Source organism: Cervus elaphus, chromosome 3 (assembly GCF_910594005.1).
Source record: "Cervus elaphus chromosome 3, mCerEla1.1, whole genome shotgun sequence".
Taxonomy (NCBI): Eukaryota; Metazoa; Chordata; class Mammalia; order Artiodactyla; family Cervidae; genus Cervus; species Cervus elaphus.
This window is the reverse complement of record NC_057817.1, coordinates 2,953,802-2,969,234: the sequence shown is the minus strand read 5'-3', so window position 1 is coordinate 2,969,234 and position 15,433 is coordinate 2,953,802. Positions and strand designations below refer to the sequence as shown.

At 35.4% G+C, this 15,433-nt stretch overlaps 1 protein-coding gene across 3 annotated transcripts in view; it reads left to right on the top strand.

Annotated features, from left to right (window-relative positions):
• Positions 1-13,076, top strand: part of ZFC3H1 (zinc finger C3H1-type containing) — a 50,623-nt gene extending 37,547 nt beyond the window's left edge. For 2 of the 3 annotated variants that reach the window (XM_043879440.1, XM_043879448.1), the window contains exons 25-35: positions 2,330-2,435; positions 2,517-2,715; positions 3,275-3,369; positions 7,484-7,594; positions 7,856-7,960; positions 8,077-8,242; positions 9,350-9,450; positions 11,066-11,167; positions 11,708-11,747; positions 12,007-12,069; positions 12,198-13,076. In XM_043879440.1, the coding sequence (XP_043735375.1) occupies positions 2,330-2,435; positions 2,517-2,715; positions 3,275-3,369; positions 7,484-7,594; positions 7,856-7,960; positions 8,077-8,242; positions 9,350-9,450; positions 11,066-11,167; positions 11,708-11,747; positions 12,007-12,069; positions 12,198-12,335 (1,226 nt within the window). In that variant the 3' untranslated portion in view covers positions 12,336-13,076. The remainder of the gene's footprint in view (positions 1-2,329; positions 2,436-2,516; positions 2,716-3,274; positions 3,370-7,483; positions 7,595-7,855; positions 7,961-8,076; positions 8,243-9,349; positions 9,451-11,065; positions 11,168-11,707; positions 11,748-12,006; positions 12,070-12,197) is intronic. The other variant, XM_043879458.1, reaches the window with a different exon arrangement.
• Positions 13,077-15,433: the final 2,357 nt, after the last annotated feature.

The window sequence follows — 15,433 nt, the reverse complement described above, 5'->3', positions numbered from 1 at the left end:
TCTCCCTCAGTCAGTTGGGTTTGATTCCTCTCTGTACTAACCAAGGTATCTGCTTTGAAATAATACGATATAAAGCTTGTTCCCTTCTAATAAAAAGTATATCGCCTAGTCAGAAGATAAAATCTATACATACAACATCAATCAACATGTGAGAAGTATAACTTAGCATATAGTCTAAATTCTGTGCTTAGAGAAGAGACTGGGATCTGCGATTTAGAGAATTACACGGTACAGGCCATAAACCTAAAGGGAAGAGGTTATTGCAGGTTGGCACGATCAAGTATGTCTTCATAGAACACTTAGGACTTGGAGCTGCACTTTGAAGCTTGATTATGATGTGACTGACATAGTGACGCTCATTCTTGAAGCTGGGACTCTTTGTTTTATTTCTGTTTCTCAAGGGCCTTTGCAGCATACTGAGTGCTTAGTAAATGTTCATTGAATAAACTAGGGAAGAAAAAAGTAAAAGAAGGACATTCCTATTAGGGGAAGTAAGTAAACAAAAAGCAACAAATAGATAAGAATTGGTGCAATGTATTTAAAGAGAAATTAGAAGAAGGAAGTCCTTATCAAAATGAGTTGTGATGTTTAGTTGCTAAGTCATGTCTGACTCTTTTGTAAATCCCATGGACTTCAGCCTGCCAGGGTCCCTCTGTCCATGGTATTTCCCAGGCAAGAATACTGGAGTGGCTTGCCATTTCCTTCTCCAATCAAAGGGAGACTTTTGTGATAAAGAATAGTAGCAATTAAACTAGATAAGTGGAATGATACTAGGTTTTCAAGAACTTTGTGTGGTAGGTTTGATAGCAATAGAGAATCTTTAAGAAAGAAAGAATGTGCTGGAGAGAAATGATACCAAAGGTAGGAAAACCAACCAGAAGCCAATGGCCATAACTGAGGCATTAAAGAAAGTAACCTGGGAAAGAGTATTTATTGGAGATATCTAAGAGACAGATGAAATATCAGGGAAGAAGAGAAAAAATAGTCAAAGATGATTTCAGGGTTTTGAGACCAGGAAAAGGAAAATATGCTAATAGAAAACTGGTGAATTGGAAAGACTGCTAGTTAGAGTGTGAATGATAATTGGTGTGACTGATAATTGGTCACCAAAGTAGAAATCCTTGTTGCTAGAAGGAAACTAGGAAGTGTACCTTAATTGGGCAGTTATGGAGAGAAATGGATTTGAAAGTTACCAACATAGAAATTGTTGTATTATGTAGTATTTTGCAATTTTTAATGTGCTCCCACACTTAAGTTATTCAGTAGTTGAAGCTATGAGATACTTTCTTCAAGGAAATGGAGATTTAAAAATACAGCAGTAAGGGGTCAAAGAGAGAATTCAGTCACTGAATGAGACCAAGAAAAAATACAATCTCTTAGAAGCAGAAGCAAGCAGAAATTAAGAAGAAGAAGAACATTATCAAATGCTAATATAAAGATAGATTTATTGAGAGAGGATACTTACAAGCTAACTTCACAAGGGCTATTTCAGAGTGGCTTTCACTTAGCAAATCTGAGAAGTTTAGTTTAGCAAGTCTGCTAAGTTTAACTTAGCAAATCTGAGAAGTCATGTCACTATTGGGCAAGAAGGAAATGGAGACAGTGGTGCAGAGTGAAGCAATGGAGGACTATTCTCTAAGGAGCAGATCAAGTAAAGGACTCTTCATAAAGGGACAAGTGTTCTGAAAGAGTAAAGAATTGTATGAATCTTAATTATGCTGAATTGGTTCATAGTGCTTTTCAGGTCTACTGTATCCTTCTATTTGCCTTTATATTCATTCTATTAATTTTTGAGAGTTTGATATTGAAACTCCTACTAAAAATCTTAATTACTTAAAAAATTGTAGTATATAGAACTATATGTAACTCTGTTCTGTGTTTTCCAATTGTCCTGCAAATGTATTACCATACTTTCATAATTAAAAAAAAAAAGATAGGGAAAGTGTTAACCATGACAGAAAACTGGGGAAAAAAAAATCAAGTTTGGGGGGCTATGTTTAAATGACTGTAGATTAGCAGAGCAAGGCCTCTTGAAGCAGGTGAGAGAAAGATGAAAAGATAATTCATTCTTTAATTTTCTTGATATAATTTTTCAGGAATCTAGTGTAAATGCAAAGATATATATTTAGATGCAAGAGCTAATAATGGATGTTTTATTCTTAACAGGAAAGTGAGGATAAGAGATCAGTTTTAGGAGTTTGGAGATAATTTGAAATATCTCCTTTAGGTGAAAGCCAGGAGCTTAATAAAGGTGAATAAGATATGGTCAAACAAAAGAAGAAAAATTCACTTAGTGTTTGATGCATGTTTTTGTGATGTTTTTGAGTAGATGCGGTGAAAGCTTGCACAGACGAGAGCCTCACTGTTGAGGAGAGAGTAGAGACCTGTGTCCCACTTTACACAAACATGATTGTTCTGCACCAGCTTCTTGAGAGGTAAAACTTAATTGACGAGCAGTTAACCTCATATTAAAAATCAATTTTTCATGTGTTAAGATGTGTATTTTTCTTGTGAAGGTATGAGGCCGCAGTGGAGCTTTGTAAATGTTTATTGGAATCATGTCCCATGAACTGCCAGTTGTTGGAATCCCTTGCTGCTTTATATTTGAAAATGAATCAGCTTGACAAAGCCAGGGCAGTGTGGCTTACTGTATTTGAAAAAAATCCTCAGAATGCAGAGGTTTTTTATCATACATGCAAATTCTTCATCTTACAGGTAAAAAAAAAAAAGAAAAGAAAAAAATTCTTTGTTTTTCATAATTCTTAAATATGATGTTTTTGTTTCACATTCATTTGTCCTTTAAGATGTTTCAGGCATCAGGTTCTCCAGGATGTTTTACTGATTGTCTGCCCTTTGCAAACTGTGTTAGGTATTCCTTCTCTTTCTTACAGAATACCCCATCCATAGTTCAGCCATTGTATCACATTGTAAATTTGCTTATGGCTGCTTTATATACTATACTAAGAACTCCTAGAGGGAAGGGAGCTCCCCTACTCCTCACCTAGCACAGAGCCAAACATGTAATAGAGCTTAATGCCTAATTGGTGAAATTGGTGAATGAATTTGCTTGTGGTATATTGGATGTTAAGCTGTTTATTGGTTAGTTCAGTCTGGAGATCAAAATACAAAACTCATCTCTACCTCCACCTACTCAAAAAACCTAATCTACTCATTATTTTGGGAGTGATGTTGATGGTGGGCCTTTTCCTCCCTTGAAAGGTTTTAATTAATTAATTAGCCTAATGTATATCTCTCCTCCCTCTTTTAAAAATAGAATCGAGGAGATAATCTTCTTCCATTTTTGCGGAAGTTTATTGCATCCTTCTTTAAACCTGGGTTTGAGAAGTATAGTAACTTGGATCTGTTTCGGTAAGTTTGTAGAAGACTGAGAAATGGTGTAGCTTAGTGGAAAGACTACCAGTTTTTGGTGGATTGGTTATATTTTAGACTTGATTTTTTTTTTTTAAGATACTTGAATACTGTCTTATAGATCTGTTATAAGAGCAATAAAATTTAGTAAAAATGGACACAAAATGTAAAATGCTTTATACTCTGTATTATGAACACTTATAAAGGAAGTTTTATATTAACATTATGGTGATCCATTCTGCTTTTAATTATTGTCATTGTTAACTCTAGCACTTAATACTATATCAACAAACTATCCTGAGATAATCTCAGTGATTTATGGAAAAATAAATTTCAAATTATTGGATTGGTGACTTCAAGTGAATCTAAATAATATGCCTTTTTGAAAAAAAAAAAAATTCTGAAGAGGACTGCTTCAACTTCTGAAAGCTTATTGAGTTAGAGCCTTGAGCGAATTTTCTTTTCAACTATCACTCAGTAGCTTATCGAGAATTCTGTATTTACTACCTTTATTTGTTTCCCTGTGAGTTCTTGTTCTAACAATAAGAGACCATAGCACATCATAAGGAGTGGGTTTTTTGGAGGCTTTTAAAAAGTTCTCTTTTATTCTTCCTCCTCATCTCTCAGTAGGGATCAGCAGACTTTTTTACTTAAGGGCCAGATAGTAAATATTTTAGACTTGCAAGCCATATGGCCTGTCACTACTAGTCAACCTTGCTTTTATAGCAGGAAAGCAGCCATAGACAGTATATAAATGAATGGGCATGGCTATGTTCCAGTAAAAGTTTATTTATGAAAATAGATGTAGTTTGCTGATCCTAAGTAAAATAGCATTGAAAGGAAAATATTTATCATGATACAACTTTATTATTTTATGTTAGAAAGGGCTGAGAGAAGGAAGGTCTAAGCTGAATATCTCCTAAAAAGTATTCTTATAGAAAATACTGAGCAAAGGTAAAGTCTTGGATTTATATGTGCAAGTCTAATGCTTGCATGCAGTTTTCTTTTCTTAGGTACCCCCTCCCTGCATCCTACCCCTCTGTATCGTAATGTTATATAAAAACATATTTTCAAAAATAACCCACATTTTGTTAAGTCAATGGTTTATCTGCCATAGGTTTTGAAATTTGACAAAAAAAAGTTTGGGGTCACTATTCTTTACCAGACTTGAGTCTTTTCTTCTGTCCTCTGATGGTTGCCAGTTTATTGACATTGTGATTTTATTTATTATTTTTTTCCATTTATTTTTATTAGTTGGAGGCTAATTACTTTACAGTATTGTAGTGGTTTTTGTCATACATTGACATGAATCAGCCATGGATTTATGTGTATTCCCCATCCCGATCCCCCCTCCCACCTCCCTCTCTACCGCATCCCTCTGGGTCTTCCCAGTGCACCAGCCCTGAGCACTTGTCTCATGCATCCAGCCTGGGCTGGTGATCTGTCTCACCCCAGATAATATACATGTTTCGATGCTGTTGTCTCAAAACATACCACCCTCGCTTCTCCCACAGAGTCCAAAAGTCTGTTCTGTACATCTGTGTTTCTTTTTCTGTTTTGCATGTAGGGTTAGCATTACCGTCTTTCTAAATTCATTAGTATACTGTATTGGTCTTTATCTTTCTGGCTTAGTTCACTCTGTATAATGGGCTCCAGTTTCATCCATCTCATTAGAACTGATTCAAATGCATTCTTTTTAATGGCTGAGTAATATTCCATGGTGTATATGTACCACAGCTTTCTTATCCATTCGTCTGCTGATGGGCATCTAGGTTGCTTCCATGTCTTGGCTATTATAAACAGTGCCACGATGAACATTGGGGTACACATGTCTCTTTCAGATCTGGTTTCCGACATCGTGATTTTAGTACTCTTCCTAAAGGTCTTTCTGCATTGCTGTACCTAAATTAACACTTACAGTTAATTACAAAAGAATAATTTGAAATGCAGGTTAAAGAGAAAAATTAAACTATTTTATGAGAAATTTAGAGATTGTACTGCTTCCCCATGCTGACTTTCTCCTTATTTAAATTAGATTGCTTTAACATCTCAGAGCACAGGTTAAATTCAAGGCTGAACAAGACTTTTTAAAACTTGACAATTCTGATTTTCCTTTTGTCACAAAGGTAATTATTTTAGCTTTGAAGAAAATGCTGCCAGTTTGTGCCATGGTCAAAAATGTTGAGATCTTCTTGATGTCAGCTTAATAAAGCAGAAAGTTATTCTGGGTCAATAAAAATTTGAAAGTGGGCTACCTCCAGATAATCTTCTCATTGTTTACTAAGTCATTTTGCTTAATTAATTTGTTACTGTAAATAATTCACAGTTCACCAAGAATTATGAGGAAAAAATATCCTGTGCTTAGTTTATATAGACAATTTGAAGTCCTTCTTTACAGAGTGCATTTCTGTTAACTGAGGAAATCTTTTTTGAGTCAAATATTAAGAGAATGGCAGTAAGTTAGAGAGTATTCAGCATTGCCATACTTACTTGTATTGATAAAACAAATTTTTTTGGCCACACCACTCGGTATGTGGGAACTTAGTCCCCGGACCAGGGATTGAACCCATGCACTCTGCATTGGAAGCTCAGAGCCTTAACCACTGGACCACCAGGGTAGTCCCTGATACAAATATTTTTAATTTATAAAAGAGCCAAAGCTTATTAATAGTTGTCAGTGCTCTTAATAGGTTCAAGATATTTTTATTTCATGAGTAGAAACTGTAAAGTACTTAGAACTGTAATATTAGAATTGGAGTCTCATTTCTCTTTCTATGTTTAACATTTAGTATAAATTTTATACTGTAAAATTTTGCATGTCAAATTTAGTATAAAAACAGAGCTAGAAGGATAATTTTCTTGTGTTTCAAATCAATTTGAAGATGAGTAGATAACCATAAAAATTAACTTGGGTGTTTCATTCACCTTACTGTTAGTAGGGTTAATCTTACATAGATGAGAGTTGAAGTTATTGTCTCTTACTTACCTCAGTTTTTAATTGAGGAAAGCTGATACTCTTAGAAGTTAAGTGATTAGCTCATGGTGATACAGCTAGTTATGGCCAAGCTGGGATGATAACTTCTAGGTTTACCATTTTTTCCCTATCTTATGGCTCCCCTCTCAATCTTCCCCACCCCAAACCCCATACAGCCTCTCTAATACATTAAAACGTAGTCCCTTGAAATAATTTTTTAAATCCAGTTGATTGTCCTTGTTGAAATCAGTGTATTTCCTTTAAAAACATTGTTCCTGAAGATGCTGGTAGTGTTATACACACAGATTCAAATATATTGGGGAAACCTGAATTAGCAAAGTCAAAAAGATAGTATTGTGGCTTTTTAAGAGCAAACTTTATTTTGCAGTATTTCTCAAGTCTTATTTGATCATAGACCTCTTTTTGACAAGTGCCTTATGGGCCAGTATATTATAGAATACACTTTGATATGTCTAAAATTAAGTATAGTGGTATTTGTATGTATGTTATGTGAGGGGGAAACAGTTTTCAGATACCAAGTTTTGTAACTCGAATTTTTTCTTTACAAGAATGTACAGATTTTGTGGGAAAATTGTAGATACTTGGTAGTCTCATTTGTTCTCTGTTTTTAATTAGATTTCATTAGATGATTATGGTGGTTTGTTTAATTTGAACTAAATTTTTTTTAAAATTTGTTTTAGAAGAGTTATTTAAGTAAATGGTGGTGGTGGTTTAGTCGCTGAGTCATGTTCAACTCTTATGACCCCATGGACTGTATGTAGCCCACCAGACTCCTCTGTCCATGGGATTTCCCAGGCAAGAATACTGGACTGGGTTGCCATTTCCTTCTCCAGAGAGGTTCTTCCTGACCCAGGAATTGAACGTGGGTCTCCTGCATTGCAGGGAGATTCTTTACCGACTGAGCTACCAGGGAATCCCATTTAAGTAGGTAGAAGATAATAAATATATGATGCTAGAGATGTGACCAAAATGATACGGTATACACCCGAAAATAAAGTCTCATTACATTATAAAAATATTTCAAGGAAATTTTAGTTGAAACTGAGGACTTTTTAAAAAGTATTAATAATCCATATGTACATAGGCATAATTTTAAAGAGTATGATTTTTTTCCCTCAGGTATCTCCTGAATATCCCAGGACCACTTGACATTCCAGCCTGTTTATGTAAAGGAAATTTTGATGATGAAATGTTTAACCACCAAGTTCCTTATTTGTGGCTGATATACTGGTGAGACATCTACTGTGGAGAGAAATGATGCATACGAGGCTTGCACTTGTTATTTACTACTGAATTACACTATATTAAAATTAACCTGTTGTTAAGATCATTGAAGCAGAATTGAAGGGATGCTAAGGTTTATTCATTATTAAAGAAGATCAAAAGAAGGATTCCATTGTAGTAATATCTGTAGTGTTTATACTTTGTCATTCCTTTATCTAATTGAATTGAGCTGTAGACATACAATGTTTTCCTTCATTTTTTAAACAGCCTTTGTCATCCTCTTCAATCAAGTATTAAAGAGACAGTGGAGGCATATGAGGCAGCATTAGGGGTGGCCATGAGATCTGATATAGTGCAGAAGATTTGGATGGAGTAAGTTTAGTTCCTCTTAATAAGAATGGGGTTTGAAATAAGGGAAATTGGTTGGGTTTCTTGTTAGAGAATTACTGGCTTAATTATTCTAAATTATAATATTTTTCTTTTGGCAGTTATCTTGTCTTTGCCAATAATAGAGCTGCTGGATCCAGAAACAAAGTCCAAGAATTCAAATTTTTTACTGATTTAGTGAATAGATGTTTGGTTACGGTCCCTGCCCGGTACCCCATTCCTTTTAGCAGTGCTGACTACTGGTCCAACTATGAATTTCATAATAGGGTAAGAGCTTAAAACTTTTTTTCTTTAGATATTTGTACAAAAGAAGGGTACTTAAATGATAGCAAAACTGCTGTTTAATATCAGGAGAGCTTTTCTTAGGACCACTTTGCTAGCATTTACTCTTATTCTTGACCTTGTTTTCTATTTATCTCTTCAAAGTCTCAAAACAGACCTTTAAAGTTCAGTTAAGATAAGTGTGCCATATTAATTATGTTCTACTTAAGCAAATTTAACATTGAAGCACAAGTGAAGCGATATTAAGGTTTAATACATATTAAAAAAGAAAGATCAAAAGAAGTAATTGTAATAATATCAGTAATATTTTTCTTGAGTAATTGGAAATTTTACTGAATGAAAAACTCCGTAACTTTAAAATTAATAATAATGTCCTTACATGTTGTAGCTGCCCTATTTATCAGTATTTTGTCAAGCAAATATAGGCATACATGGGACATAAGAAAGCTGAAATCAGATGACATTTGGAATTTTAAAAATAGAATCTGAATATTGGTATATTTATAAGGTCATCATCTTATAGGCAGTGAAGCAAAGTGTTCTTTTAAAATTGTTTTATTTTCAGAGACCCCCATCATTCAGTGCAGTGTAAGCTAAAAGCTCAGTGTAGACTAAAACATCTCTGTGTTTTATTTATTTTTTTGGTGGGTTGGTTTTGTTGCTAATCAGGATAACCAATTACTATGCTTTGTACTTCTATGCCATTCTTTATCCCAGGATCTCAAACCACTTTATGGACATTAAGTCATTTATACACAGGCGTTCCATGAGCAAGATGTGGCAGGTATTATTAGCCATATGACTTGCCCAGATATACACAGCAAGTAAAGGTAGACTCAGGAATAAAAACCCGGACTCCTGGCTTCTTGTCAGTGTTCTCAGTCCATGGCTGTCATCACTGGATCATGTTTCCTAATTCATACTTGGAAAGTCACTAATGTAATTAATGATAGGAACTATAACTCACAGCATCATACGTTATTATAATTTATACATTCATGTCTTAAAGATCATTTTAGTTTTCTCATAAAAATAGATAGGTAATTGGATTTCACATTTTGTTGCATTCCTTTCCCCCCTCAACCTTTACAGGTTATTTTCTTTTATTTGAGCTGTGTTCCAAAGACCCAGCATTCCAAAACCTTGGAACGGTTTTGCTCAATTATGCCAACTAATTCTGGACTTGCACTGAGGTAAGGAAAAATAAAATTCTCAGTTCAGTTGTATTGGCTCTTCATATAAAATGATTCTTGAAAACTTACTAAGAATAGTCGTTTCTTTCACTATTTCCTCATTCCACTTTAGTTTCAGAGCTGTTAAGCAATATGTAGTTTTTCACGTAAAAGTGATTGTAAAAATCTGGTCACTTCAGAAAGCTGCAGATTATAAGGGGACAAGAGTGAAAGAGAAAAGCAGCCATCCATATATATTTTAGTTAACTATAACTTCATTTAGGTCAGTCATTCTTAAATATTAGCATGCATCAGAATCTCCTGGGATACTCATTTAAAATGCAGTTTCCTGAGTTAGAGCTCTCTCTAATGACGTTGGAGAAACACTCATCCAGGGATTTCATACATTCAGTTAGATTTTTTTTAGAGCATGTTTGTAGTTTTTCTGCTCTCATATAATAAAATCCATTTTAACCGTGAACAGTTGATTTAAAAAGGTGCCCTGCGTACTACTGCTCTGGCTTCCACTTGTGCCATCATTTCCACTGCATCAGTTGTGTCTTATGCTTCTAAGCTTGTTTTACGCATTATAAGGTGCCCAAGGACTTCTCAGGTGGCTCAGTGGTAAAGAATCCGTCTGCCGATGCAGGAGACACAGGAGAAGCGGGTTCTATCCCTGGGTTGGGAAGATCCCCTGGAGAAGAAAATGGCAACTCACTCCAGTATTCTTGCCTGGAAAATCCCATGGACAGAGGAGCCTGGCAGGCTACAGTCCATGGGGTCACAAAGAGTCGGGCACGACTTAGCGACTGAACACGCACTCACACAAGGTGCCTAAAGTAGTTATCAAATATTCCTTTATGTTTACATTCCACTTAGCATGTATGTGGGAAAATGATGTAAGAGATTGAAAAAAAATTCAAAAGCCTAAGACTATGACAAAAATAACAAAATAACACTGCAGTGTTTTGTAATAAAAATTCTCAGTCAGCGTGCTGATCTACCAAAGTTAATTACAGAAATTTGTATTATAAATCATCACTTTTGGTAAAACATGTGAAAGAGAAAATGTAGTGGTAGTTGACTAGTTTCTGTAATGGTGGGTATTTTGGAACATAAGTAGTTTAATTGTTGGTTGTATTGGTGAAGCTCCACTTTTGATCATTCTTATTTCCTTATAGTCATTCCTGTCTTATTTCTTTCAGAATAGAGAACTTAATAATTAGTCAATGTACTTACTACATTTTAGCTCAAGGAAATTAAGTATACTCTGTTTAGTAAAGAAAGAAAAATACCAAAAAATCTTATTAATATATCAATTCATTATTTTAGAAGACTTGGGGCTTAAAGGAGGGGCATGTAGAGTGTTAATTTGGAAAGGTGCTTTGGTATCCTGTAGGAATATGTATTAGTTTGTTGAAGATGGTATGGACCTTGACTGGACCTTTTGCTAGTTTGCATGTTTCTTTCCCAGGGTAATTTTAATAAGAGGCTTTCTACAAATACTTGCTGAATAGCCTAAATGGACTTTAGTGGATCAAAAATGATAACTAATCAAACATTCTGCTCATAGAGCACATTTGAGGTTCCTCATACTTGGAATGCTTTTGTTCATTTCCCTGAATGTACTTTACAGGCTCCTTCAACATGAATGGGAAGAAAGCAATGTTCAGATTCTGAAGCTTCAAGCCAAGATGTTTACATATAATATCCCAACATGCCTGGCCACCTGGAAAATGTAATGCAGCAATCTTGTACATGTTCTTATAGCAATTGCTTTTATTTATAAGGTTTGCTCCAGACAGGTAAATCTGAAATGACATCTGTTTCTCCACCCGGAGAGATCTCTAATTTAGATTAATTTTCCTTGAAGGAGACATGTGGATAACAATACTGTTATCAAACAAATCTGTTAAACACATTTTAAGAGTGTCTCTTTTGAAATGCAGGGTTTTCCCCCTGTTATAATTGGATGTCTTCTTTCTTTTATAGGTGTTAGTGCTAAGTATTTTTTTTACTAGCAATTATTAGTATTTTTCATGAACCTTAATTTATGTTCAGAACACTGGTCTGCTTTATTATTGTAAAGTTGATAAAAATTGTTGAATTTTTCTTTTCACTATAGGTTACCCTCCTTGGAAGTTTAGCCTGTTACTTTCAGGAAGTTTTGTTCTCAGATTCCCACAGTCAGTATTCTGCGAGTGGTAGTATATTTCATTTTGTTCAAAGATATATAAATTTTTTTTTCCCTTCTCTATATTCCTTTTTTTTTCCTTAGAGCCATTGCTGCTGAGATTGTTCTAAAGGGACAAAGAGAGGTAAGCCATGATTATCAGATGGGTTGCCTTTTTTTTTTAAGTAGTTATTCTGCCCTTTTTGTTGGTGTCTCAATTTAAAAGGATTAAAATATAGAGGTTAACATCCTAAGAACTCCACATGTTTGGAAACTCCAAAACCCAATATAACCATTTTGTCTTGAATGTTATTATATTATGAAGTACCATTCAGATGGTTAGGATTATAAAGGGGCTTTTCACCACATTTCCTGATGCAATTGTATATATATCTATCTTATAGGTCCACCGTTTATATCAGAGAGCCTTACAGAAGTTACCTCTTTGTGCATCACTGTGGAAAGATGTAATGCTTTTATCTTTTATTTCATCTTGAAGTTTTCCTATAAATTTTCTGCATGTGCCATATCCATTGATGTGGTAATGCTCAAAATCTAGCTAAGTCTTACTTCTATGCTTCCCTGTCTTTTACAGCAACTCTTGTTTGAAGCATCAGAAGGAGGTAAAACTGATAACCTGAGAAAACTAGTTTCCAAGTGCCAAGAGATTGGAGTCAGCCTAAATGAGCTCTTAAATTTAAACAGTTACAAAACAGAAAGCAAGAATCACTGAACACTGGGTGCAGTCAGTTCTAAGTCCTTATAATAATTGCCAAAATTATTTGAATGATCCTTCAAGATTAGGCTGATCCCTGGCTAAGGTCTGTGTAAGGCAGACAAGCATTACTGATCATATCAAGTCCCCTACAATATCCTATCCTCAAAACCGGAAGCAATGAACATGACCCTCTTCGGTTGGATAAATGAACTTCCTGTTTGGCCTGCTTCTAGGCCCTGCCAGATTCTCATAACATCATGTACGTAAGTATAGTTCCTCAAAGTGACTGACATTTATTTTCATTTTGCTTTGTTTTTGTTTTTATTTTTTACTTTCCCCCTTCCTTTATGTTGTGCTATTCCTGATTCACTTGACACTCTCTGATGCCTGAGAGGTTCTTGTTTGGGATTTAATTTCCAGGGCTGTGTTTACAGTAAAAAGCCGGCAGTCCCTTTTAGTTTTTCCTCTTTAAACCTTTTGAGATTCTTCATTTCAGGATTTAAAACTTAAGCAGTCCATCTTAAGGAAAGTGTAACTGCCATGGCCACAAGTCTGCTAGTTGCACTTGAATGCTCTAACAGGGTGGTTTATTGCCCTCTCTACGTTCTGGACTCCTTGCCGAGACTGTTTAACTTGAAGATTAAAGAAACTATTGCAAATGCCAGTGCATCAGAACCTAAGAGTGGTCAAATATTATGTGCAATTTTTTTGTAAAGAAATTTTAATTTATAATAAAGTTTAACAGTTTAAAGAACAGTTAATATTCGAACTGCTTTGTATGGCAATACTACTTTGTAGTATTAAAATTGTTTATAAAATATTTTTAATATAAGTTAACTTTTTGAAAAATGTTGCTGTCTTTATTCACTTTGCACATTCTGGTGGGAAAGGGTTGAAGTAGGAGATACGGATATTCACTTTCTTATCCTGAACATGCTTTCCCATAAAAACATTCCATTGTCTTTTCAAATTCATGAGAAGGGTGGGTCCTTTTCTGTTTTGAAGACAGTGAACATATGGACTTGTACTACTGTTACATTCCTTTTTCTTAAGCCCATAGTATTTAGAAAGTTTTATCCCAACTATAGTGTGAATGACTTACTTAATGACTGCTATCTTATCTTGAATATCAATATGACTCCATTCAAAGGAGACTTTTTGTTTTGTTATCAGTCTATAGTGGATTGTTTGCACTTGATGAAAAATGGTTAATGACACACACACACTGCCACAAATGTGGTCTTAACAGCTACAAGTACAATCTAATTATTGAAGGCAGAGCAGCAGCCCCATGAAATACTAGGGAAATTTATACATCTGTACATTTTTATAATGCTTAGTTAAAGCCATGTTTGAGTCTTTACTAATGTGCCAGCCAGACAGTGCAGATTTCACTAGTAAGTACTGTTTGGTGAGGTCAGGCAGAGAACCCATTTGGCCAGGGTTTCGTTAAACCAAAAAAAGGCTATATAGTTTTTAGAGACAGTGCTAAGTTTTGAACTTTGGTTCAAAACCTGTCATTTGTTGCATTAACAATTCCATTGGCATGACTGTTGCCTCGTTTTCTTTCCCCCTTAAAAGAGAACGCTCTGCGTTGGTGCGTGCAGCTGTAACACCCAGCCGTGCAGACTCCACTGTTCCAGCCCCCAGAGGCCCCCGTTCACATGTGTACAGTCATGCAGGCTGTGACTCAGCTTGAGGTCTTAGCGTATGTTAAGCAGCTGTTTAATTTTTAATCACTTGTCATATGGCTACTTAAAATCATGAAGCTATTTTCTAGAAATTATACTGCCTTAAAGGTAATACCATGTTTTTTCCCTACCGTTTTATAAACTCACTTTAACCTTCCCCCCAAAATAGTAAACATTGCTTACGCGTGTGGTGTATGTTCCTGTCATCCTTCCATATTCATCTGTTGTTTGATGAAGTGTTTTCAACAAGTAATAATTAGAATATTAAACAAAACTTAGGGTTAAAGTTGATAGAGTTATTGTAGTAACATGAGTATAATATTTAACATACTGTATGACTGAAGCCTTTGCTTGGGCACAGAATGTTGTACAGGGTGAGGAGAGTAGTCACTGAGAACTGCAGTTCCTTACCCTCTCCCACTCCTGTCATGGGGAAACACAAGAGGGACTTTTTAGGCTGTGGGGCTTTGTCTCTGATAAAGGAAGTGGTGTGGCAGGTTGCGGTGTATTTTTATGTGTTTTCTTCATTTTAGGGAACAGCCTAATATTTCTATTTACCTTTTAACGGAAAGTGGACCTTGTGACATTGTTGTCACTGGATTATCTAAGGCGGTTTGCTTTCAATTAAAGGGCATATAAACCTACATCATAAAGCAGGCAGGAATCTCCAGGTGCAACATCTAAGGGCACTAAGCAGACAGAAGGTGACTAAGACTGACAGCAACTGGAGGGCCTTTGTTGAAGGTTGTAGTGCAAATATTTACTTTTCAAGGTTGAAAAAGTAGGAACACGTGGCTATAATACAAAACAGGGGCCAGTATTCCTGCTTAAAGCTGTCGTGTATTCACAGATAAGTCATAGTTTCCTTAAGTCACTTGCTCTCATATCTCTGTTAACATTAGTGTGAGGGAAGAATGGGAAAATACAATTTAAGTGACCTTGCAATTGGAGGATATTGCCTGCCCATATATCATTGCCCCTTAGTACAAATTAACAGTAATTATACAGAGCATTTTGGAATAAGAGCTTTTCAAGAGAAGGTAGGCTTCTTTTTTTTTTTTTTTTTTTTTAGTTGGAGGCTAATTACTTTACAAAGAAGGTAGGCTTCTAAGGGATATTTTTTGTATTCTTTTTTGTCCTTCACAGTTTAACAATTGGGTCTCTGTCTTTCCAAGCTGTGGTGGTACTTAATGCAGGTGGTATTGCTGAGCTGAAAAGGGAGGACTTTTTAATTTTTTAAAAAAATTTAGGATTGTATTACATATATCACCAAAAAACATCCCTTGGCTTTCTGAGGTATTCTTCAGACGTGTGTTCACTATTCAGGGGCCAGTGAACAGCCCCCTAAGCATGCGTGGCCCCATTCTGTTTTTCATTCCTATCTTCTACCAGCTCTCACATAGCCTTCCTCAGTAACACTTG